The sequence below is a fragment of the Haemaphysalis longicornis genome, unplaced genomic scaffold (genome assembly GCF_048455015.1).
Source record: "Haemaphysalis longicornis isolate Haplotype H1 unplaced genomic scaffold, Haemaphysalis longicornis Haplotype H1 scaffold_6, whole genome shotgun sequence".
Lineage (NCBI taxonomy): Eukaryota > Metazoa > Arthropoda > Arachnida > Ixodida > Ixodidae > Haemaphysalis > Haemaphysalis longicornis.
In genome coordinates this window covers 138,574,500-138,600,640 of record NW_027526407.1, presented here as the reverse complement: position 1 = coordinate 138,600,640, position 26,141 = coordinate 138,574,500, and the positions used below count along the sequence as shown (strand labels likewise).

Below are 26,141 nucleotides of genomic sequence, written 5' to 3'. Positions count from 1 at the left end.
TGTATTTTCACGGCCGCATTGACGATTTCGCGCCCGCGGTATCTCCTACCTCGGTCAGAAAAAGACGCTGACGACTTGCGAAACGCTCGAGACAGCCCGCTGGCTCCGCCCGAGATGTTTAGGCTTAGCACTCCGGCAGATATTTTATGGGCGCTTTCACTAGCGGCGCGGATGGCGTTTTATAATACCGGTTTAGCCAACGTTATCAGCTCTTTCACTGCACAAGAAACTTCGTGTCTGCCTTGAGCGGCATTTTAAAGAGCGGCTAGAAGCAGTCGCTCAAGCGGCCATGCCACTTCGCGGCCGAAGCCGCCGCCATGTTGCCGCCGCCGGCCGCGGCGCGCGCAGCGTGCGAGAGGTTTCGCGGCGCGCATGGGGCGTGCGGGGCGCGTTTTCGCGAGCAGAAAACAACAGCCCGGCCGTTTCTGGAGAAAGAAGAGTGACAAATGGGGAGAGAGAGCCGTCACTTGCTTGTTCGGCAGTCGGGCGCCTCGCCTGCTCGTTCGTATCATCCGCCGGGCCGCGCAGGTCCGTTCGTAACAGCCGAAATTTTTCCCATTGCAAACAATGCAATTTTGCCGGGACTTTTCAGAAATTCGTATCATCCCGAAATTCGTATCACCCAGAATCGTATCATCGAGATTCTACTGTATATGCTTTTTCTGTCTACATATATGCGATGTGTTGCTTCAGCAGTAGCTTTTATGCAGCCTTTCCTGTCTCAAATATGTGGGCAATATGCGAGGATTCTTTTTTTGTTTTGTTTTCCAGCGGGCTGAAAGCCGGCGTGCGGATTACATGCAGGGGTGGCTTATGTGTATTAAAATACGGTATTCAGGAACTCTGGTACTGGTACAGGGAGCCCACAAATTCCTATTTGCAAAAACCCCGACACTTCACGGTTTCTCCCAGAGCTCTCACCCGGACCGATCCGGCGTCCTTGTCGCAGGCTGCAGCCCAGTAGAAGAGCCGCCGGATGCACGCTCCGACCTCGGCCTCGCAGGCGTCCTCGGAGCGGTTGTTGGTGTTGTGGATCAGGTGGGCCATCTCTCCGGACCGCATCGAGAGGTTCTCCGCCAAGTAGTACAGCACCTGGGCTCGACTGTGGGCCGACCGCGACGACCAGCTGCCGAGGGAAACACGGGAGTCGAGAGAGGGAAAAGTCAGGCGTGATGCCAGATGCATATTAGAGTGGCGCTGTTACAGGCTGGGTTGTTATAATCATCATCAACATCAGCCTGTCTACGCCTACTGCAGGGCAAAGGCCTCGCCCACGAATATCCAACTATCCCAGTCCTGTACTAACTGCGACCAATTTATCCCCGCAAACTTCTTGATCTCATCTGCCCATCTAATTTTCTGCTGCCCCCTGCCACGCTTGCCTTCTCTAGGGATCCACTCTGTTACCCTTAATGACCAACGGTTATCTCGCCTTCGCATCACATGCCCTGCCCACGTCCATTTCTTATTCTTTGTTGTCCTTAACATGCGTTTGTTCCCTGACAGTTATCTTCGCGATGTTCTTTTCTCGGGGGCTTTTCCTCCAAGCTGCAGCAGCGCTGAGCATCTGACCCTGGGTATCCTGACAAACTCAGCCTCCGATACAAAACTGTACATTTATTTACAGCCCAGCGTGCGGCTAAGAAACACTGCTCGAGCGGAGCTCCAGCCCCTGGACCGCGTCTGTCTGTCTTGATCTCCCCCTCCGCCTGCCGCGAGGACCAAGGGAAGGGGGAAAAGCGAGTCGTCTTCGTCGGGGTCCATACCCATGTGGTGGCCGTTAGGACATCCGGTGCGAGCAGGCGCGGCCTTTCTCGGAATGTGCGGCACTTGAAAGCGCCGTGCAACGTGTTCTTTCCATTTCCGCACTGCTCTTCCCAGGGCCTGTGCCGGTTAGTGTGTCGAAGTGCCCGACACTGACCCTCTCCGCTCTCTTCTTGTCCCTTAAAAGGACCCTGCAGTACTTACCATCGACTGATCGAAATGTATTTTCGGGTAAAAGTCTATTGTCCCAGCAATCTCCTCCCGCAAGAATTATGAAAATCTGTTCCCTATCACCGAAGCTACGCGTGATGAGAAATTGCACATAATTGTTCCCTCTCAAATCTACCACGGGTAACGCGACGAAAGCTGCGCACTCTCTACCGGAGAAGGGGGCGACTCGCGGCATTTTCTTTGGCGCCCTTCGATATATCACAGCCGGGAAGTTTTCTTTTTCTCCGCAGTGTGGAGGGGTGTGTTTCCGGTCTGGGGCCATAAAAAAGCAGGCATCGCTGCCTGCTTGCAAACGTGCGCTCCGGCTGGTAGGGCGTTTTTGAAGCAGTAAACGATTGTTGTCGAGTGGTCTGGTTGAAAGGGGAGTATTGAGTTCATCACTCAAACTCTGCACGCAATCAAAACACAAAAGAAACGTCAGAACTGTGCGTGCAGGTACAGGCATAGAAGAGGTTAGTACACAGCGCTGGCGACGGCGGATTGTCACAGGAAATGCGAGAAATAAGCCGCGACAGCCAATAGGACAGCCATGGCAGCAATGACGTCGTTTAGGCCATGCCAGGGGTCCATAATGAGAACTGAAGAAAGCGCGGTTGCTTTTTCCGCATCTTTCACAACGATTTTCGCGCTTACCGCTTCACGTGCACACGTAATATTTGGCACAGGTATTCCTGGCAGTGTAATCTAAACGTTGTGCAGGTTTACTTGCACTGCTCAAAGAGTGTTGCAGGGTCTCTTTAATGTTACACCTACCATCTTCTGTTCCATTGCTCGCTGAGTTGTCCTCAATTTACGTTGAACCCTCTTGGTGAGCCTCCAAGTTTCTGCCCCGTAGGTGAGTACCAATAAGATTCAGCTGTCATACACTTTTTCCTCTTCCAGGTTGTTAAAGGCCGATCAAAACTACATGCGTTCACAGGGTGGGTGCATCTTAAAGGGACTCTGCAACACTTCTGATAAATGCTTTCACTCTTTCCTTCGCGCCTGGAAGCACTCCGAAAGCTATAATTACCGTCAGCATAGAGGCACGTGTGATTTGCTCGTCTCAGCAGATACACGTTCCACGCGTTCCCTTTCTGCTTTGCTTTTGTGGCTTTCTTTTTAAGGGAACATGCGCCTCAAAACAACTTTTTATTATTATTATTATTATTATTATTATTCTTGCACTACAGGTTTGAAAATTCATACAGCAATAGATCCTTGCGTGCAGATTTCAAATAAGCCATTACTGTCTGTGTGGCTGTAATAGTTTTTGAGTTATGTTATACACAACAGCAAATTGTAGTAATTTTTGAGGAAACTTTTACACATAGCAAATGTTCATGAAAGGCATCTTGCTGTGGCTCATTTAATCCTTTGAATATCGCTGAGCACACTTATCTAGGTAAAAACTGCGAGCAAGAACTGGAAATACGCCCCCCCCCCCCCCAAAAAAAAACAAAAGTCAAGCTAATTTTTTTCGCAATAGCCTGGAACAATACCCTAAGGATTTCATATTTCCTTTTGTGAAATACCGTATTTACACGATTGTAGGTCAACCCTTTTTTTTCAAATTTGACCATCCAATGATGGGGGGTCGACTTAGAATCGAAGTCGAACCATCTACCGCTAGTAACAACAAGAAAAACGAGAAATCGGGGGTGCTATGAGGTGGGGACAGCTTTGCACGCTCGTTCCTATGGTTATAACCGCATGGGGCGTTTTCTGCTCGCGAAAATGCGCCGCGCTGACGCTGCCGCGAATACCACCCGCATGCTGCGTGCTATGCAATCAGCGGCGGCAGCATGGCGGCGTCACCAGCCGCGAAGAGGTAAGCGTAGCTCTAGCGGCCGCTTTAAACCGCTCTTTAAGATGTCACTGAAGGCACAAACGAAGACGTTTGTGGAGGAAAGGAGCTGATAATGTGGTCGAAAACGACACTATAAAGCATTATCCGCGCCGCTAGGGAAAGCGCCAATCAAATATCCGCCACCGTGGCAAGCCTAAACATTTCCGGCGGCGCCAGCCGGCTAGTCCCGGGCGCTATCAAATTGATCAAAGAGCGCGCCTCCCCATTGCCGCGCTCGTCGCGCGTCATACGGAGGTAGAGCGGTAGAACTGGTTTAACTTAAAAGTAGGGGTGTGCGAATATTCGAAACTTCGAATATTCGATTCGAATTTTTTGGTATTTGATTCGATTCGAATGACACTTTTATGGTTCGAACTATTCGAACCACCCAAAACTAAAAAAAATAAGTAAATTCAGAGCGTGTCTCAGCAGCAAAGTGGCGAAGCATATACACGGCGAATGGTACGTGCTTTCGCAGACTGTATCGGTGTTGTTTTCTGCTCGTGAAAACGCTCTGCGCACGCCAAACGCGCGCTGACACCGCCGGGAAACCACCCCCACGCTGCGCGCGGCGCGGCCGGTGGCGTCAACATGGCGTCGGCTCCAGCCGCGAAGTGGCGCGGGCGCTCGAGCGACCGTTTCTAACCGCTCTTTAAAATGCGGCTCAAGGGAGACACGAAGTTGCTTGAGCGGTAAAAGAGCTGATAATGCATGCGAAAATGGCACTATAAAAAATCCTCCGCGCCGCTAGAAAGCGCCCGTAAAATATTTGGCGGGGTGCTAAGCCTAACCATCTCCGGCGGAGCCAAGCCAGCTGCCTCAATCTCATCGCAAGTAGTCAGGCTCCTCCATTCTGCCGCGCGCGTCGTGCGTCATTTTCTGACCGAGGTAGGCGCTACCCCGGGCGCGAAATCATCCATGCGGGCGAAAGAGGAGACGAGCGCGAAAGAGGAGACGAGCGAAAGAGGAGACGAGAGCGAAGCTTTAAGTGCTCCAGAAAGGACTGCTTTGCGACATGGGGGTTAAAAAAAGCATAAGAAATCACGAATTTCTTCACCCGAAAGTAAGAGAAGAAATAAACGGAAACTTTTTTCAGCGCTCAATTTTTTGGTCTGTGTTGGTTCATACAAATTTTGGATGATACGAATATTTTTCGCGGTTCCGCAAGATTAGTATCATCGAGATTTTACTGTATCAGCGCGCGGCAATGTGCACGGGCTCGGGCATGCCAGCCACTAGTGTCTCAAGTGAGCGGCTGCTTTCGGTATCTGGTGGAGTCGTGACGAGCAGGAGGTTGTCACTGCTCTCCGAACATGTCAAGCAGTTAACCTTTCTCCATGTTAACATTTAAGTGAGTGCAGACCTTAACCTGTTGAGTGCAATGGTATTGGGTAATTTCTAATTTTACTTTGTATGATTTGTTGTGCAATAAAGTTGCAGTTTTTGTGTCTCTAGATGGTCAAAACTTTAATTTTACAAAAAACAATAAGTATTCGTATTCGAAAAATATTCGATTCGATTCGAACTTTGTTTTTATTATTCGAATTCGCTTCGAAATTAAAAAATTGATATTCGCACACCCCTACTTAAAAGCAGTAGAAGCTGCCGCGTGCGCGGAATCGTTGACGCGGGCGTGAAAAAGTCGCCCGCGCAACACTGACGCGCATGAATCGCGTGAAAAAATGCATCAAGAAGCTTTTTATTCGTCTCTAATAAATAAAATGAGTATTAGTGAATCCTTTGGTTCAATGCGCGGCGCTAACGTAGCCCAGATCGTATCACATTGTTCAGTACACTTCCGAACGCGATGGTGGGAGGTTAGTCGCTCAAAAGTAAATTGCGCGCGGCCGCTTCCGTCAGCCGCCATTTTGTTTATTTTGGTATGGCGCGCCAGTGGCTGCTGCCAGTTGCTTCGATGGTTGTCATCACGCAGCGAATGTGTTCTTCCCGCTCAACCCAAAGCGCATGGTTGTTCCATGTGCTTATACAAAAGCTTTTCATTTTTAACATCTACCGCGCACACCGCAAGCGCACGGCTCTTGTGGGAGCATCGATCATTGGTGGTAGAGCCGCCATGTGGGTTGACGGAAGAGCTTCTCTTTGTGATACGATTTTATAGGCGGCACTCGCATTTTACTTTTTTTGAGAGATGCAATTTCTGGGGGTCGACCTACATTCGAGTCGACTTACAATCGTGTAAATACGGTATCGAAATTTCAACTAGATAACTACATTCTACATATCTTCAAGCAAGTGTGTGCCAAATATCAATTTCGTAAGTTATTTCTAAGTTTCCACAAGACTTTCCACACAACGTGAAAGTGACCAGAAATTCGAAAATGAGAAAATCAAGTTTAAAAGTTTGACACACTTTTATTCACAAAAATGCAATTGTCACTGCATGAAACCTGGTCACAGTGAAGATAACATTTGGTACAAAGCCCAGCAAGCCATTAGAACCCTCTACCACTGTAATTTGGCCGTTCACGGCACAAAGTTTGCATCAGAGTTGATATCACAACCACGATAGCAATGATCGGCGACGGTGGTAGGCCTAGTGGCCATCAGAGCGTCAAGAACGGTGACCGCCCTGGTTTCTTTTTGAAGCGTCTTTCGACGCCTTCCTCGGTACTTACGTACAGTTCCACACTTCCAGGCGTCGAAAATACGCTTTTTCGGGCTGGCCGTAACACATAAATGCGCAGAAAGCTTTATAAAATGGTTGATCAGTACTACTTGTGGACATGCGCGGCCATTGGATTGAACCAATGCCAGGTGCCGTCCAATAGCGGCCGCGGGATTCAAAACGCCAAACTTTTTCTTTTCCGTGTTCTTTTCTTTCTTTTTTTTTTTTCAGGAATGTGAAACTACAGCAGGTGGAAAATGAAGAACACGGCCGTCCCCGCATGCATGGATAGCGTCGTGCTCCCATGTAAGGTAGACTTCTGGTCTTTTGAGAAATAAAAATTTATAGCCCAAGAATGAAAATGCAGCGCAAAACAACGAGTGATTATTTATCAACGCGATTTTTCGACCCCTGTCTTCTATTAGTGGCTATGGAATGCCAGCCAATAGCTGCTACACTGCTGTCATGACGTAATTCGAGCGCTCGAAGAACGCCAAGACCGGGCAAGAGAGAAAATTCTTTTGGGCAAGTTTCAAAGTTATCATAGAGTCCAAATTTCGGGCTTTGGTACTTTGTGACCCCCTAGCCAAAGTACTGGATATCTTGGCTGACTACGTGCTGCAAGCATTTATGGTCTCGAAAAGAGAGAGTGTTGCAGGGTCCCTTGAACAGCATAGCCACGGGCTTTGCTGTCAATTAGTGAAGAAGGGCATCAACAACTCTACGGTCCTCCTCCTCTTCCCCCTCACCCTTTTGCCATACCCTCCTTCTACACTTTTCTCGCTGTACAGTAAAACCGCGATGATACGATAAAAAAAAAAAAAAATACGCGAGGCAGAATCGTACTACAGTTGAACCCCTTTATAAGAGACACGTACCGGGGAGCAGTTTCTGTCTCTTATACGAGATGTCTCTTATAAGCAGGGTACCATGTTTTCACTTACTAATCAGACCCTACTTCAATGTGGGCACCCTATGACTAAAACAAGCTCAAAAGAATGCTACAGCATGTTTCAAAAGATTCATTCTAATATATGTTTGGCCCCCAGAATTTATGAAACAGTTCTGAATCTTTGTTTGCTTCATGACTGTATTTACACTGTATATTTTACAACCGATTCTGCAAGCTTTTTTTTCTTTCCTCGTTTGTGGAAGATGAATCGTACATGTTGAGTTCACAAGCCTGATGAATAGGCGGAGCGCACAGCTTCTTCCGCTGTGTGCTCAGGCTATCCATTATGCTTGCAGGACTCAACATCTGCAATGCTTTTTGATTGGGAGCTATGCCAGTGGGAGAACCCGCATGGGCGATCGCACTCCATCCAATGGATGGCAGTAAGCTTCAACCACTTCTGTAAGTTGCATTTCCATTGGCAGGGTTTCTCATCGTCATTTCATAGCTGACTGAACCACTGTGTGTTTGCTGAAGTTATAATAAATAGCGACTGCAGGCGTCTGTCGTCCCCCTGTGCTTCCAGGATGGAAGCAACTGCAATTAGTGACTGGTGGCACTGCGTCTGAAGTTAAAATGTCTATTACAAGCGAGATTATTGATTAAAGTTCAAGGATGACTTGTCCCTTATAACCAATCTTCTACATCCGATGTCTGTTATAAAAGAGATCAATTTAATGGGAAAGATAGGGCAGCCAACCATGTGGGTCAATAGTGTCTCTTATACCCATTTGTCTCTTACATCAGTGTCTCTTATAACGAGGTTCAGCTGTATCTGGGAAGAAACCTACTATGGGGCGTCTTTAGCGTTCACAATTGAGAGCGCAGTAACCAGGAAATAGTATGAATAGGGAACGTATCAACGAGGTTCTACTGTGTTTTCCTTTGGTTTCCTCTATGTGCTCTCTTCAATACACCTTCAATCAATCTCCTCTGCACTCTACGTTCGCTCTTTCATCCTCCCCCCTGTTAATACATCGCTCATTCGGTTGCGTCAACGGCAGACGCACCAACGAGCGCTCAATAAGAGCTGCGCCCTAAAAAGCCCTTCCTCCCTGTCTCCCCCACTCACGTCTTGAAGCCCGCCAGTGCCGCCTGCACGGCTTCCCTGACGTCCTTGCGGCCGGCTTCCGGAACGTAGCCGATCTTGCGTCTGTCGATGGAGTTGGACGCGTTGGAGACGCCGCTCAGGGGCCGCTTCTGCTGGCCGCCGTAGAACAGCTTGTACGTGCATGTCTCGCCGCTGAAGAAACAGAGAGATAGAGAGAGAGGGAGAGAGAGGCACAAAGAGTTAAAACCATGTGCAGAGGAGCTGAGCAAAAATAAATTGAAAAAATAAAACAGAAACATGTGCAGCCTTGTGTTCAGTCGAGAAATGTGTGAGCTGCCACAGTGGCTTTCTGGAGTCAGAAAAGGCCACCCACCACCTTCATGACTTCCCTTTTTTTTTTTTGTATACAGAGCTACACGTCTGTTTCGATGCTTTAGCATCCACTGCATTTCTATGATTCCACTTCCGCACTGCCTCTAGTCTGCATAATTCTAAGAAGTGAGAAAGAAAGAAGGAAAAACACGTGACATTTTTTCTCGTTTTTATTTTTTAAGAAAAAAAAAGGGGCGGGGAATTTGCGTGTGGACATTAGAAGAAGCCTTAAACAACAAAATGAAACACCACTTTTATGTTCTGCCACTACAGCCAGCCACAGCTTGAAAAAACCAAATTTCAGCACAACGCCCGTTGCAGTGCTTATTTGAGTACATTTCCTGGGATGTAAATTTACGGGGGAGGAAGCAGGATATCAGGTTAATTTGGATTTTTATTAATGTTCAACAAGCAACGTCCATACAGTAATGCCAATGCACAAGATTCCGCGATAGGCATTCAGAAACCATTCATTTTCATTCATTTTGTACGCTGAAGTGGTTCAACATACTAGTACAAAGATTTTCCTCCACCTGACTGCAGCAAATGTTTTTAACACTTAAAAAAAAGAGTGGCGTTAAATTGAAGCCCTCGCCTCTGTGGTAGCTAAAGTTGTAAATGACGCTTCAATCAATTGATCAACCAGTCATTCAACAATAATTAATCATTCAATTTGATTGATCAACTATAAATAAATCAACCAACCAATCCACCAGTCAATTGACCAATTAATCAATGAGTCAACGGATCTCTTTACCAACCGACCAACCAAGCAATCAATCAGTTAATCAATCCACAGTATCAGTCAATTGATCTCTCAACCAACCAATTAATCAATCAATCGATCATTTTAGTCAGTTGATCTCTCAACCAACAACCATCAATCAATCATTCAATGAATGAATGAATCAGTCAATTGATCTCCCAAGCAAGCAACCAAACAACGAATCAATCAGTCAATCTATCTTTAAACCAAACAAACTAATCAACCAATAAATAAATCAATCAATCAATCAATCAATCAATCAATCAATCAATCAATCAATCAATCAATCAATCAGTCAATTGATCTCTCAACCAACCAATTAATCAATCAATCATTTTAGTCAGTTGATCTCTCAACCAACAACCATCAATCAATCATTCAATGAATGAATGAATCAGTCAATTGATCTCCCAAGCAACCAACGAATCAATCAGTCAATCTATCTTTAAACCAAACAAACTAATCAACCAATAAATCAATCAATCAATCAATTGATCTCTCAACCAACCAATTAATCAATCAATCGATCATTTTAGTCAGTTGACCTCTCAACCAACAACCATCAATCAATCATTCAATGAATGAATGAATCAGTCAATTGATCTCCCAAGCAAGCAACCAACCAACGAATCAATCAGTCAATCTATCTTTAAACCACACAAACTAATCAACCAATCAATCAATCAATCAATTCACACGCACCCTTCTGATGCGGGGCTGATGCCAGAGGGTCCCAGGGTCACCGTTTCCGTCTTGGTCCCAAACGCCTCCAGTTTCAGGTCGGATGAGCTGCGCTGGATTGGGGCTGGTCCTTCGGCCGGCTTGATGAACGCCGCCAGGCCCTGGATATGGGGGACGATGGGGAGAGCGCAGCACATTAGTCGAGACCACGGATAGCCAACCTCTGACAATCGTATGGAAGCTAGGATCTAGAAACTGAAGCTGTACCACTGATTGACTATCGATATAGCAATGTTTCAGTGACTGCAGTCGCACATCTATGTGATTGGAGCGTCGAAGACTACAACGTGGCCTGCCACCGCTCAAAAGCAAACGTGAGGTAGACACTGTCCATTGACTGCATTTGCATGTGGATTACACAGAAAGGTATCTTCGCCACTTTGCTGCACACAAGAAGACTTCCATCATTTCATACGTGTGCATTCAAAGTGCATTGTGCAGAGGCAGTAACTTGTGCTATCTTTGTGCAGGCCGCTTGGTGTGGCACTTGAGTTTTGGGCTGTTCTGGGGACTTGGGCAGGTTCCAGGCTCCGCATGCAACCAAGGCTCTTTTGATGTTTCTTTCTTTGGAGCACAGAACGGGACACAGTTTTATGAATAACTTCTTTCTGTATATGACTGAGAATTTTGTGGACATCGACGGGCGTCTTATCATTTTTGTGATATTTTTTTGTTTTCCCCATCATCTGTCGCACTAAACCAGCGCAATGGCTCAGCTAACACTGCCATTGGTGTTAGGCTTAGGTGTTAGGACGTTAGGGTTAGTGTTTGGGTGCTAGTTACAGATAATAAAAGCGTACGTTATTTTACAGTGCAGTTATAGACAGTGAAAATTGACACTTAGGATTAGGGAGACGGTTAACTGCAAAAAAAAAAAAAAAGAAAGCCGTTCCACTCCATGTGAAAGCTGTCGGAAGTGCAGAGCAGTGATTCGCCATAATGGGCTGTAGTGCCATTATCTGCTCACTGCTACCACCCCATGCCATTCAAATTTTCCCGCCTTCGCAGTGCTCGCACGCCCCCCTGACTGAAAATGCGCCCGCGGGAGTCCTGTTCTTTCTGTGCTTGCTTTTCCTCCCACAAGTCCCGGGGTTGCACTTCCACTTTTTTTCACTTGCTATCGTAAAAACCAACCCAACGAGCGTTCCCAACTAAATGAACGCGGGCGCTGCCGGTCAACTACGCACATTTTGCCTCAAATGTGCCTACAGTTATCTTTGCACTAAACAACGGGGAGATGTAGGACAAGCGGCAGCAGCTCACGAGTGTCGAATGCTTATGACTAAATAAACCGCTTGCTTTTCGAAGCTTCTGGTGTACACCACGACGACGGAACGCCGTGTGGCTCTACTTGGGTCCAGCGAGTGAGGTACGGCGACAAGGCGAGCCCCTAAAGTGCTCTGCACTTAAAAAGCAGACGGAGCAGAGGGCCTGGACAGTAGAGAGAGGCCCTCACCCTCTCCCCTCCCACGATGCCGGAGGGTGACCCGAACTCGACGGAGGCGTCTCGCAGCCCCTGGCTGTTGATGAACACCGTGGTGGCCTTGTAAGCCGCGGCCAGCTCCAGGGCGGCGGCCGTGCGCTCCGTCCACAGGCTCACTTCGCAGTGGTGCACAGCACTGTTCACCAGAGACACCGACTCCTTGGCCGTGCGGAACTGCGTCACCAGCAGCAAGGGAAGGCCCACCTGTGTCCAATAAAGAAGGAGGGGGGGGGGGGCACACTACTTGGAGAAGACATTTTCTTGCAAACACCCAAATAGCACAATAATGTTTTGGAAATTTTCCGTACACTGAAAGCACTAAGCGTATTCTTGGCGCCTTGGCGCTTTTGCCAACGGAGATGAAACCACTGGGTGGTAGAGGTATACAGCATTGCTGTGAAAGTCTCTTGTCTTTGAAGCACGAAGCCCTCTAGTGAGACATAAACGAGTGTCCCGGTGTTTTTTAGCACGCGTTACGCTCTAGCGTGAGGTGTGACCGAGTTTCCCAGTGTTTTAGTAGCGCGACTACGTGAGACGAACGACAATTACGACGACAGCAGACGCCAACAGCCCCAGCCCCAAAGGGGCTTCGCTACCAAAAACTAATGTATTGCCCCAAAGAGGTGTTGGTCGGGTGAAAAGCTCTGATAAGATCGCTGGACACACAGCGCATGTGGGAGAGAACGGGCTTCCAGTGTGCCAAAGCAATTGCTTAAAGGAGCCATGAAGAGAAAACACAAGTTTGGTTCATTCGAAAGATTGCCTCGTTAGACCCATAACGACACCACTTATAATGCAAACTTCGCTCAAATAAGCTACATAATTGGGAAAAAAGGAAATGACCATGCGACCCACCAGCTCATTTTCCGCAACAGAACCTATGATGTCACTCGAGAATGCTCGGCGATTGGCGGAGGCCGGCAAAAACAAACGCATGTTAGGCAGGGCTTACAGTTTGCATAGTGAGCTAAATGCCCGTGAAACATACTGCACATTCTTTTTATGACAAAGAACGGTGGAGTAAACGGTTGAAGTTCCTAACGAACACGCAAGCGTGTGCGCCAATGCATATGAAACTACCCCCGGTCGAGCTCGACAACTCGCCGTCGCGCAGACGAATTTTCGGGTTCGAGGCGCTCTGACCTTGGGGGGGAAAAATGCCGTAAACACCGCGCATTGACGCTCGTATCTTTCTGGTCGAAGCAGAGAGCTCGCGCGAACAGCTTTCCATACACGATACCGGCCAACTGGCATAAGCGATACTGCTACTGAAATTGAACTATTATTAACCTTAACAAAAATACGGCACATACGTACCAGTCCGTATTCGTCCGTCGCGACGGGGCTGACGAGGCAGTGGTGCCGACGGCAGGGCGTTCGTCTGTTGTGGCTATCGCGGAATGGTCGCTTTCCCGTCCACCGCGTATCCCACAACTCTTGCCGCTCGTGCACTTAGAAGCATTGAGCGTTCAAGTGGTGTAAGGTTGTTAAATGCAAGCCCGAGCTCCTCGGCGAGAGTTTTGTTCTCCGGATCAGGCGATTCCATGACTAGGGCTGCGGGTGGACTAGGTTTTACTATTATTTTTAAAATGGCCGCCGTCTCGGTTTCGGCACGAGTTCCGGTTCCTGTCTGACTCCCGCGTGTGGGTGCTATATGGAGTCGACATACGAAGTATCTGTTTCATGGACCGGCTCGTATGACGCCATTGTTCACGTCGTGAAATGTGCAATTTAGCGGGAGATTTAAAATTTTGGCTTAAATTGCCTTATTTCTCAGTGAATAAAGCATCATTTGCTTCCGGGAAAGCGCTTGGGGTACTATGAAACACCTATACTTTCGAATAAAACAAACTTTTGTTTTCTCTTCATGGCTCCTTTAAACATTGCAAAAAGAAAATGGTTCCAGATAAGACAATACACGCACCGATCATGAAGGAGTACAATAATACACCTTTATCTCATAAACCACCTACCGGGATACATCTAGACTGTTCGCAGACACGTTTAATTAGTGCGCGAAAAATGGTTCCACGGGTTCTTCCTCCGTTTGCCGTTTGTGTCTTTCAATACTTGACAATCGATTGGATGCGCTCTCAGCAAAGCTTGGACACACGTCTAGCTTTTGCACTTCTCCGCACTTTCTTTAGGAAGCGATGGTAATTTTTTTCCCCTGTCCCATCAACACCACATGGTTAGCCCACAAAGACCAGCTTTGGCTTCAAAGCCTGTTGCAATACTTCTGGGTACATCAAGCAGGGTTCGTATACGCTTCAAAAGCAAAAATTCAAGGGTTTTCAAGGACTTTCAAGGACCAGAAAACACATTTTTAAGGGCCCCATCTTGTGTTTTATCTGGGATTATTTATAACTTTTTCAACAAAATGCAAAAATTTGTTATTGCCCAATACCCTACTGGGATTATTTATAACTTTTTCAACAAAATGCAAAAATTTGTTATTGCCCAATACCCAAGAACATTAATGCACATTTAGATAGGCGCTATGGGTTCATGAATGCTCCCCCAGCTTTATTTTTTATTTCATAGTTTGCATTTAGAGGTTTTTCTTTTTTCTTGGTCTTTTGCTGAGGCTGTTCATCTCCTGCTTTGTCAGCAAGAGTATCAGCTGAAATTATCTTAGCAAGTGTTGCTGCAAGGCAGGATGAACTATGTACACGTCCACCATTTGCACGTAAAAGCAAACGCAGATGGAGCGTATGAGACACAGCAAACATGCAATGAAAGGCTGTCTACAGACTAGATGGAACATGCCAGACAGACAACAGAAGCCGGCTTTCACGGGATTGTATCGTGACATGAATTCTATTGAGGAGTGCTGCTCCCAATGTTGCCTCGCAATAATGAGAATCCACAACTCGTAATTTCACGCAATACAGTCAAAACCCGCAATAACGAAATCCCGCTGGTACAAAATTCCCGCGGCAACGAAATATTTTCGCATCCCCGGTGAACGTCCATAGATGCCCATGTATTTTATATCTCGCGGCAACGAAACGTTTTTGGAAACTGATCCCGCGTTAACGAAATTCGATGCAAGTTTGGTCGGAATTTTACCTACCCATTGGAGGGTAACTGTATCCAAAAAGTGCTCAAGTGCATTTTTTTTGGACTCAAAGTGCATAAACTTCAGCCACAGCACGTTTGCATGACCGCCGCCATATTTGTTTACAAAAGACCGTGCAGCCGGCGGCCGTGGAGGCAGCCTCGCAGCGGCACCACCAGGGGGCGACACATGGTGACTCAAGTCGCGGCTTTGGCTTGGGCTACGCTAGCCCACTACCGCTGAACAGAGCGCGTGCGTTTGTTGTTTGTGTGTGGCGATTAGCATGTTTGCTCTCAGTAAAATGCCTTCGCCAGCCAAAATGTGGAGGTTTTTATCGCTACGAGGTAAGGCAGCCATCATCTCCCAAGTCAGTGGCCCAAGGGAGGATAGATAGCGCCGACGAGTTTGGAAACGCCTGCAACTAACTCAACCATTTTGAAAAGCAAGGATCCCACCAGTTTATGGCGCACGTGCGCAAAACAAAACAGTGACAGCTGTGACCTTTCTGGACGTCTAGAAAGCGGTGCTCACTAAGTTTTGTAAACAGTATTGGTGCAACGAGGTGCCACTCTGTCTGGCAAAGTTCGTAAACAGAAGAAGCTGGGCTCCACTTGCATGATCGGACGTACTCGGTGCCGAGGGCCAGGGCGGAAAACGTGCAGAGAAGGTGAACCGACGGAATGTTACTACTACTATGTATATTTTATTGGCGCAAGGGCGTCTGAGGCCAAAGAGCGCCAAGACAATGTTTGTTTTGCCACATTTGTTAAAATGCCGTGGCGATGATTGTGATGTACTTGATAAAAAGAGTGTATATATGGGTGTAAAGGGCCCTTACTCTAAGAAGCGAAGATGAATAAGATGAGAGGTAACAGCGACGATGTTTATGTGTGCTGGGAGCGCCATAACATAACAGGGATGGCGGTGACGTCCCTGGCACGTTATGAAAACGCCGAGAACCACCCTCACTATTTGCATTGGGTGGCCCTGATGTCACACATGGTATGAGATGAGTGCTAAAAATGCAATGTCAGCGAGATAGGCTAAAAGGCGTTCACTTCTAATCGGGGGTTGATCAGATAAAAACAAGGATGGGTGTAAGGGTATCGTGAAGGTGTATAGTTCTGGGAAGTGTCGTTTCCTTGCGTCATGGTATGCCAAGCATTCAATCAATATATGGAGGACTGTAAGTCTTCGTCCGCATTTCTCACAAGATGGTGGTGGGGTTCCGTTTAAAAGGTATGAGTGTGTAGCGTGTGTGTGACCTATTCTTAATCTGCATATTGATATTTCTGTGAACCTGTTCCGTTTCTCTGTGTTGTATTTCCCTATGTGTGGTTTTATAATGTGTAGTTTGCTTTTGATTTGTGTGTCCCACTGTACCTGCCAGCGCCTCCGAAGCATACTCCGAACTAGTGGTTTCATGTCTAGGTAGGGCACATGTGGGATATCTACAACACTGCAGAGAGCCGCCACAGCAGCATTCTGGTCAGCAATTTCATTGCCCGAAATTCCGCTGTGCCCAGGTACCCAGCACACTACTACAGTCAATTTTAGAGCGTAAGCAGACATTATGGATTTGATAAGACGGTTTAAAATAATGTTTCTTGTTGGTTTTCCTGAATGGAGAGCTAATACTACACTCAGGGAGTCTACAAAAATAATGGAACTGTGTATTCTGGTATCTGTAATATGTTCCACAGTGGTTAAAATGCCCTGTGCCTCAGCTGTAAAAATACTGGTATTTTTGTTCATTGTCTTTGTGATAGCAAAGTTTGGGCCATGTGCAGCGCATGACACAGAATGGGTGGACTTGGAGGCATCTGTGTAAAACGTTGTGTAGGGATATTTGTGTCGTAGATTGTGGGGATCCTGACGCCCAGGCCATTGCGCGATCACTGGGTTTGTGCCATCACGCGGCGCTTTTCCCCTCTCTCCTCCGAAATTCCGGCTCGTCTTGGCGCCTCTGTGTAGAGCCGAGCCGTCTCTCAAACTCTTGCGTGAGATGAAGCCTGCAGAGACCGTTGCGGCGATAAAACACTGTCACGCAGCGGGCGCTCCGCCCTGGTAGCGGAGCTAACCTCACCTCATTGGTCCGTTTGAACGATGTCCGAACCCGACTCTCGCCGAGGACGCGAACGCGCGCGCTGCGCGGGGGTCCGTTCGGGGAGACGCTTCCAGGACGCCGAAGGCGTTGGCCGAAGGTATGTGACGCTTTCTTTACCAGCCGGCTGCCACTCTGTGGCGCCGGCGAAAGCCCACCAGCCCTTCCGGCTGCGGCCCGTGCCTAAGGCTGCTCCTGTGGTCCCTACGCTTGCATATAGTAAGGCCGTACCTATTACTCGACGAACACGCCGTGCGGTACGCGCCTGTGAGCGAATGGGCCCCGTCTCCCTCGCTGCTGCGAGCCGATCCGGCCAGCACGGCGATGCGCGCGCGCACAACGTGCGAGCACCCCGGAATTTGCCCTGACAGAAGAGCCCACTGGCTCTGCGCCGACGAAACGTGCGCACTTGCGCGTGGCGCCCCATCGCCCCTTTCACCTAACGGGAAGTACGTACCTGTACTGCAAATTATGTAATTGGGACTGTAAAATATGTGACTAGAATGTTAGTATAAAATAAACGTCTTCCCTCCGTACCCTGGGCATATTCCTTTGTCGCCCCTTTCTCCACCTGCCCAACAGAGGCGGTGTTGATTTGGCGCGACGGCGTCTCAGTATCGTGAGCGTGCTCAACTAGCTCGAACCCACGGTGGTTCCTCGCGGTGTGCATGAATGCCTGCCTTGTGCAAAGCTAGCGTTATGCATATTTCGAGGTAGAGAGACCACAAACTGGCGCCCAACGTGGGGCCGTTGGCTCATTAGCCTTCGGCCGCTAATTAAGCTGAGTACGCAACCGGAATCAGTCTTAATGCTTATCCGCTAGCGGTAGCTGCTACGGGGACGAGGCGACTGCCCCTCCGTACGCGAGTGTGCGTGCACCCCTCGTTAACGCAGCCCCACGGGGCAGTGCGACGGTTCAACCGCACCCCACTGGAGCGGCGGTATACGTATTCCGGGAGAAAGGCCACAGCCGCCACTCGGAGTAGTGCACGCGAGATATATGCTTGTTGCCGTCCCCTGAGAGTAGAGCACGAACGTGGTAGTTGACGCGCTATCTCGTGCTTCGTAATATATCGAGATTCATTGTCCAAGTGTGACTTTAGCCGGCGGCGCAAAAGCGTGTGCCAGTAAAGGAGGCAAAATTGACAGCCGTTCAGTGGAGGAAGAGGGCCCAGAGTTGAGAAAGAGCGCGCGGACACCCCGCAGAGAGGGGCAGGCGCTTTTCGCGAACTCCATGCCGCCGGAAAGCGGACGGGCCTCGGCTGTAAATCAGGAGGGGGAAGCGATGCCCGTTGCAAGGCGGTTGTATTGAGCCGAAAAGAGCTAGTAGCCGGCTAGCAGAATGACCCGTTTTGTCGCCGGATTTGCGACGGTCTCTGGGAGACACTTTTTTTTTTATTTGATTTTTTTTTAGACGCCGAGACGTAGCTTGTCCTGCTGCGGGCGTGCGCCGAGATGCTACTTGTCTTGTAGCAGGCGCGGGAGGGGGCTGAAGTCAGCGTGTGTCGCCGACGCCCCGGGGGACTCATTTCTGCTGGACGGTGAAGGACTCGTGCTTAACTACGTAGCCATCGATGATGAGGCAATTGAACCATTCAATGTGGTAACCCCCTAAGTCTGAGTTGCGCACTGCTGCGCTAAGCTCATGACGAACCATTCGCCGGGCATTTAGGCGGCTCCAAAGTTTTGGTAAACTTAGTCGCTCCGTGACGTGGCCCGGGACGAGGCAAGACATTTTCGCTGTTGCCGATCCTGCCATGTCTGTCAAACGGCGAGGGCGCACGGTGGGAAGCCGCCTGGAATTGTGAAGCCATTTGACAGTATGCGTCCTTGGCAGGTAGTCGCTTGCGACTTGAAGGGACCTTTGCCGAGAAGCAAGCAGAGCTTTACTTATATGGTGTCACGGGCTGACCATTTGGCGCTTGAGCACAGTGGCTCTGCGCGGTAATAACGAGGCATCCCCGCTGATCCAGGCTGCTCTCGGCCGGCTCATCGGTACAATCTCAGGAAGAGGTCACCTCAGTGATCATAGCACACTAAACGGCAGGCGCTTTCGCCCCCGTGCTGACTTCACTTCTCTCAGTCTCAGTCAGCGCGGCCGCCCCGGCCGCCCCAGCCCAATCTGTGTGGTCAGTTGTCACTCCCCTCCAGCAAAGCTGTAAGCGCATGTTTTCTCTTTTTACTCGGTTTGTAAGAGTGTGCATGTAACGTGGCACTGTCTGTATTAGTGTGTCCCCATTTGGGCGTTGATGACTGCACGTAATGTATCTTGTCCTAATTTGTTTTGTTATTGTTTAGAGCACTAGTTTAATTGCACAGGGTGAGGAAGTGTTCCGCTTAGTATTTTGAGCGTTGTACCGCGTGATGTAGCATGAACCTATTTTGTTTGCTTAGTTTCTGGGTTCGGTACGGTTCGTGTGTTAGCCTCGTTGAAGGCGTTAGGGTTGTTTTTTTTTCTTTTTTATGTGTGTGTTGTCGGTGCACGATGTAGTGTTTTCTTTTTCCAGTGCTTTAACTTTATTTATTTGGTACAGGAACCCCCTTAGTCTGCGCACGCGGGACGAAGTGCTGTGTACGTTTCTTTTCTTTTTTTTATCCAGTTTAGCAGTGAGCAGGGCTAGTTTACTTCTCTTCTGTTTTTTTACTCGGGCGCAGTCTTGAAGAAAGAGCGAATGCCGAAAAGCGGTGGCTAGGTCGGTCGCGGGAGCGCCCTTCGAAGGCTCTCATTGGCTTTCGCGCGCAGCCAGGGTCGAGAGTTATGGGCTTGTTTTGAAAGTGTCGGATTTCGGCCGTCCACGGCCCCAGTGTTGAGGCGAGCAGGCGAGCAGCGTGTCTTGGAGGCCGTTGCGTGAACTGTGCGAAGTTGGGAGAGCGAGCCAGACCTTGGGGGACCATATACTCAATGCCAACGGGAGGTTGTGTTTTCCTGGAAAACGCGGGCCGGGCGTATGCTACGAGTGGGGCGCACCGCGTTGTGGTGAAGGAACTTGGCCCCGGTGGCACGAACACTGTGACACGCATGTTGTGCGGGTATTCGCGAGTGCGTGTGGTGTGTGCCTCTGCCGGCTTCAGCGAACCCAACGGTGCATTCCGCGAGTGGCTTCGGCTTCGTCCGGTGCGGGCCGCCGTCACGTGGTGTCTCGTCGGTGTGGTGGAGGGTCCGCAGGTGCCCGTTTCTGGAACTTGACCGAGCCCGGAACAGTTACGCTGACTATGGGGGTTCAACGGCATGTACGGCTGGCGAATGCAGCCGGGCTGCCCGGTACCGACGAGAGCGGGACTGGCGGCCGGTTGCGAGCTGCGGAAGAGGTGCCCTCTCCAGATGTGGACAATGTGGTGCCATATCGGAACCGCACCATGCGTCATCGGCACCACGGCTGTCGTCCGGCAGCTGCATGCCTCGCTCGCGCTGGGCGGCAGCCACCACCAGCGACGGGCCATCGCTCTTTGGCGGGGCACCCATCGGGTGCCACGCGGGGTCTACACCTGAGCGGCGCCATCGCGGTCATCATACCTGCCGGCTGGCTGCTCAAGCCGCATTTCCTCCTGGATGGTGCCCCCCTCACGGAGCTGCTGTCTCGACGCTACGGTGAGGTCGTTCCGGCACTGGCGCCCACCATCTTCCTTTCTTGATTGACCCCAACGGACGTTTCCCCTAAAAAAACTTTCGTGCTCCCAACCGCAGAACTTTGCACAAGCCCCGCGGAACCGCGTCTCCTGAATTTGTAAAAATATTTTCGTAGCTCAGCGTAGTTTCTAGCATGCCTGTGTCTTTTCTTTAGCCCTGATTCTTTATAGTCGTAGTGTGTGCTCTTTTTGTAACCCTATGTAGCATAGTATCGCACTGCATGTATATATTATTACCATTATTGTTCTTACTATAGTGTCGCGATCCCTGTAATCATTGTATATATCAATAGCTTCATTTTGTGTATGCATGTGGAACCGGTTACCATGTATTATGTATCTCAGCGTCGCGTGTAGTTTTGCTGTATGTATCATTCGTGCTGGATGGGGTAGTGTTGGTAGAGCTTGTAAACCTTTTGAATGGGCTGGGGACTGAGACCTCCGTGTGCACGCATTCTTTTCTACTCTTCGCCGTCTTTTGCATGCCTGGGCGATGGCCGGTCAACTCCTCTCAGACCGGCGAGGGCATTTAAGGAGAGGGGAGTGTGGGGATCCTGACGCCCAGGCCATTGCGCGATCACTGGGTTTGTGCCATCACGCGGCGCTTTTCCCCTCTCTCCTCCGAAATTCCGGCTCGTCTTGGCGCCTCTGTGTAGAGCCGAGCCGTCTCTCAAACTCTTGCGTGAGGTGAAGCCTGCAGAGACCGTTGCGGCGATAAAACACTGTCACGCAGCGGGCGCTCCGCCCTGGTAGCGGAGCTAACCTCACCTCATTGGTCCGTTTGAACGATGTCCGAACCCGACTCTCGCCGAGGACGCGAACGCGCGCCCTGCGCGGGGGTCCGTTCGGGGAGACGCTTCCAGGACGCCGAAGGCGTTGGCCGAAGGTATGTGACGCTTTCTTTACCAGCCGGCTGCCACTCTGTGGCGCCGGCGAAAGCCCACCAGCCCTTCCGGCTGCGGCCCGTGCCTAAGGCTGCTCCTGTGGTCCCTACGCTTGCATATAGTAAGGCCGTACCTATTACTCGACGAACACGCCGTGCGGTACGCGCCTGTGAGCGAATGGGCCCCGTCTCCCTCGCTGCTGCGAGCCGATCCGGCCAGCACGGCGATGCGCGCGCGCACAACGTGCGAGCACCCCGGAATTTGCCCTGACAGAAGAGCCCACTGGCTCTGCGCCGACGAAACGTGCGCACTTGCGCGTGGCGCCCCATCGCCCCTTTCACCTAACGGGAAGTACGTACCTGTACTGCAAATTATGTAATTGGGACTGTAAAATATGTGACTAGAATGTTAGTATAAAATAAACGTCTTCCCTCCGTACCCTGGGCATATTCCTTTGTCGCCCCTTTCTCCACCTGCCCAACAGAGGCGGTGTTGATTTGGCGCGACGGCGTCTCAGTATCGTGAGCGTGCTCAACTAGCTCGAACCCACGGTGGTTCCTCGCGGTGTGCATGAATGCCTGCCTTGTGCAAAGCTAGCGTTATGCATATTGCGAGGTAGAGAGACCACAAGATGTAGGAAGTGCTGCAAGATGAGTTCTCTTGGTGCAGTTCTTTTGTTAATGGCTCTAAAAGATAAATCACAAGAAATCGGGGACATTTCCCAGGGAGCAACAAGGTCTGTGATTGAAGTTTTGTAAGTCTCGCTAAAAGAAAGCCCAAGCTCTTCAGCGTGCACTTTCACTCTCAACGAAAAAGGCATAGATATAGAGGGCCGACTGAGAAACGAGTGCATGGCAGAGGTGTCATTGACAATAAACGAAGAAGGGTGATTTTTTATGGATGTTGCCTTCATGGCTTACAGTAGATCTGTGTACAAGCGCTGGTCTTCCAGGCACCACTGGTTACATTCCACATATAGGCTTTGTGCAGGACTCGTTCGGAAGGCTCCTGACGAAAGGCGAAGCCCAAGGTGCAGAACAGGGTCAAGCATTTTTAAAGCGGTTTTTGAAGCTGACCCGTATACTACGCTCCCATAGTCCAACCGCGACTTCACTAAACTGTTGTAGAGACGCAGCAGGCACATCTTATCTGCGCCGTAGGAGTGGTGGGATAGGACTTTTAGGATATTCATTGCCTTTATACATTTTATTTTGAGTAGCTTTATATGTGGAATAAATGACAGCTTTTCATCTAGCACAATCCCTAAAAACTTGTGTTCCTTCTTCACAGGCACAGCCACTCCACTGAGCTGGACGGTGGGCTCAGGGTGAATACCACGCCTCTTGGAAAATAAGACACATGTGCTCTTTTGAGAATTTAGCTTAAAGCCATTTTCGTCGGCCCATTTTACAAGCCTGTTTGTGGCAAGTTGTAACTGCCGTTCACAGACAGACAGGTTACAGGACCGGAAACTGATATGAACATCATCCACGTAAATGGAGTAAAAAATGGTACGGGGCAGAGCTTTTCCAAGTGTGTTCATCTTAGCTATAAAAAGTGTGCAACTAAGTACTCCACCCTGAGGAACGCCATTTTCTTGCATATACAGCGCGGATACTGCATCCCCGGACCCTCACTCTGAATGTTCGTTCAGACAAATAGCTTTCAAGGGCATTAAGCATATTCCCACAAATTCCAGAAGATTTCAGGTCTCGCAGGATGCCGTAGCGCCAGGCAGTGTCATATGCTTTTTCTAGATCAAAGAATATGGACATGCAAAACTGTTTGTTAACAAAGGCATTTTTCACATAGGATTCAAAAGCGACAAGTTGGTCTGTTGTTGATCTGCCCGACCGAAAACCTGCCTGGCAGCTGTCCAGAATACCATTATATTCCAGGAAGTATAGTAACCTTCTGTTGATCATTTTTTCGAACAGCTTGCACAAGCAGCTGGTCAGGGCAATTGGACGATAACTTGAAACACAGGATGCATCCTTTCCCCCTTTCAGCAGTGGCACAACAATAGCCTGTTTCCATGCCTTAGGAAAGTGCCCAGCACACCATATTCTGTTAAATAAAAACAGGAGAGTATTGATTGTGTCTGTATGAAGGTGTTTGATCATGCCGTACGTAATGTTATCTGCACCTGGCGCAGAAGGCTTGCAACCAGCCAACGCAGTCATGAGCTCGTGAAGGGAGAATGGAGAGTTATAGGAGTCGTTTGATTGCTTGTGGTCACGTATGGACTTCCGCTCAGCTGACTTTTTGTAGTGTATAAATGTGCTTGTGTAATGTGAAGAGCTTGAGACGTGTTCGAAGTATTGTGCCAACGCGTTTGCCTGGTCCTCTAGGGTGCCACCAGTGATGTCAACAAGGGGTAAGCCATGTGTGCTTTGTCCATTTAGTTTTCTTATCCTGTTCCAAACCTTTCTTGTATCGGTGAAAGAATTTATTGAAGTTAAGAAGGACCTCCAGCTATTGTTTTTGGCCTGATGGCGAATGCGCCTTCCCATGGCTTTCGTGCGCTTGAACGCTACAAGGTTGTCCGCAGTGGGGTACCTGCGAAGAATGCCCCACGCCTTGTTCTGTGCCTGGCGTGCTTGTCGACACTCTTCATTCCACCAGGGCCGCCTTAGGTTACTTGTGTTACCAGAAGTCTGGGGAATGAAGTTCTCTGCAGCGTCAAGGATATGTGCCGTGACAAGGCTACAAGCTTCATCAATACCCATTCTATGGAACTGTATGTGAGTTGAGATTTCTGCTTAAATTTCTCCCAGTCTGCAGCGGTTTCTTTAAACCTTTTAGTTGAGGTGGGAGTGTAAGGGTCTCTGTCTAGGCATCTCAGGAATACTGGGAACTGGTAACTTCCAAGCGTGTTTTTCTCCACCTGCCACTCAACGAGTGGAAAAAGAACAGCAGAACCGATTGCCAAGTCTATGTGTGAGTACGTGTTGTGCGTAATGTTATAATATGTCGGCTGTTTTTTGTTGAACAAACATGCACCAGATGATACTAGGAAATGTTCCATCAAGCGGCCGCGAGCGTCAGTTCGCCCAGAACCCCAGAGTTTGTTGTGTGCATTTAGGTCTCCAACTAAGATAAATGGTTCAGGAAGCTCTTTTACCAATGACTCAAATTCTGAAGTAGACAATTGATGATCTGGGGGAATGTATAAGGAACCTATTGTAATCAGCCGACCAAAAATGATCACGCGGACAGCAACTGCCTCAAGGCTAGTGAGTAGTCTAATGGACTGGGATGGAATGTATTTTCACGTCACAATGGCAACCCCACCAGATGAATGTGCAAAGGCATCTCTATCTTTCCTGAAGACAGTGTATTGTTTAAGAAAGCTACTTTGCTTGGGATTCAGGTGTGTCTCTTGAAGGCAAACAATACTGGATTGATGTTTATAAAGGAGTTCATATACATCATCCAAGCTTTTTATGAGACCCCTACAGTTCCATTGAACTATGTTTTCAACAGCTATTATGGATTAAAGATAATAAAGATGTAGTTGAGAAGTTGCCTATTTTGGTTCATGTCAGTGAGTCTTGTTTAGGGCCTGTTGTACGATGAGGTGGTTTTTCCCCACGGCCAAAAGTGCTGCGGCGCTCATTTTGCGCCTGCCTGGCAGGTTTAGATGCCGAGGTGTCCATGTCCTCGTCTGACAAATCAGGCGGCACCGACATGGTGTCCATCCGACATCCACCTCGCGGATTGGTTCCTGAGGTGGCCGCAGGCTTCTTGGTTGGAACCTGCGGTGCGGGGCCCCCTGAGTTCATGCTCTCAATGCCCTCGGGTGTCGTGCGGGCCAATGGAGCTGGACTGGAAGAGGCCGGACCAGTCCCAACAGCACCCGTCACCACATTCTCCACGGGCTCCGCAGACGTAGTGGCGGGGTGCTCGGCTGTGGACGGCAGCCCAGCAGGAGGAGGAGCCACCAGGGCTTCTGCTGTAGAGGCAGGAGCTGGTGGTTGCTCGGAGGGGGTTAACGACAGCGACACATCAGCTAAGCTGCATTGTGTCGCAGTACTAACCAAACGTCGCCCCAACCCCCGGCGGGCGGCGTCTGCATAGGATGCAGCCGAAAACATCTTGTGCTTTTGGCGTGCTTCAGGGAAACTGATATTTTCGGTTACTTTGATCTGAATGATCTCTTTTTCTTTCTTGAAAGATGGGCAAGATCGTGAGTATGCAGCGTGTGAGCCACTGCAGTTCGAACATTTCATGATTGTGTTTTTGCAGTCATCAGAAGAGTGATCATTCTCGCCACATTTCGCACAGGTGAGCTTGCCACGGCAAGCTAGAGTTCCATGACCGTAGTGTTGACATTTAAAGCATCGCCTCGGGTTTGGAATGTAGGCGCGTACACGACAGCTAAGGAAAGCTGCCTTCACTGTCTCTGGCAGGGTAGAGCTAGCAAAGGTTAGGATGATGTGTCGGGTCTTGATCTCTGCTCCATCTCTTCTCATAATAATTCTACGGACATCAACAACACCTTGGTCATGCAGTCCCTCAAGGAGATCATCATCTGTCTCATGGAGGAGTTCTTTGTCAGAGATAACACCTTGGACAGTGTTTAGCGTGCGGTGTGGCGTAACTGTGACAGTCAAGTTGGCAATTTTTTCTTGCTTCAGGAGGTTCTCAC

The 26,141-nt window shown here is 49.1% G+C and overlaps 1 protein-coding gene across 1 annotated transcript in view; it reads right to left on the bottom strand.

Moving 5' to 3' along the window:
- The window catches only part of LOC144141154 (aldehyde dehydrogenase family 16 member A1-like), a 70,243-nt gene that overhangs the window by 11,173 nt on the left and 32,929 nt on the right, over positions 1–26,141 (bottom strand). Inside the window, exons 8-11 of the mRNA XM_077672700.1 lie at positions 11,788–12,018; positions 10,293–10,432; positions 8,474–8,644; positions 922–1,126 (exon numbers count right to left, since the gene is read on the bottom strand). Of these exons, the coding sequence (XP_077528826.1) occupies positions 922–1,126; positions 8,474–8,644; positions 10,293–10,432; positions 11,788–12,018 (747 nt within the window). The remainder of the gene's footprint in view (positions 1–921; positions 1,127–8,473; positions 8,645–10,292; positions 10,433–11,787; positions 12,019–26,141) is intronic.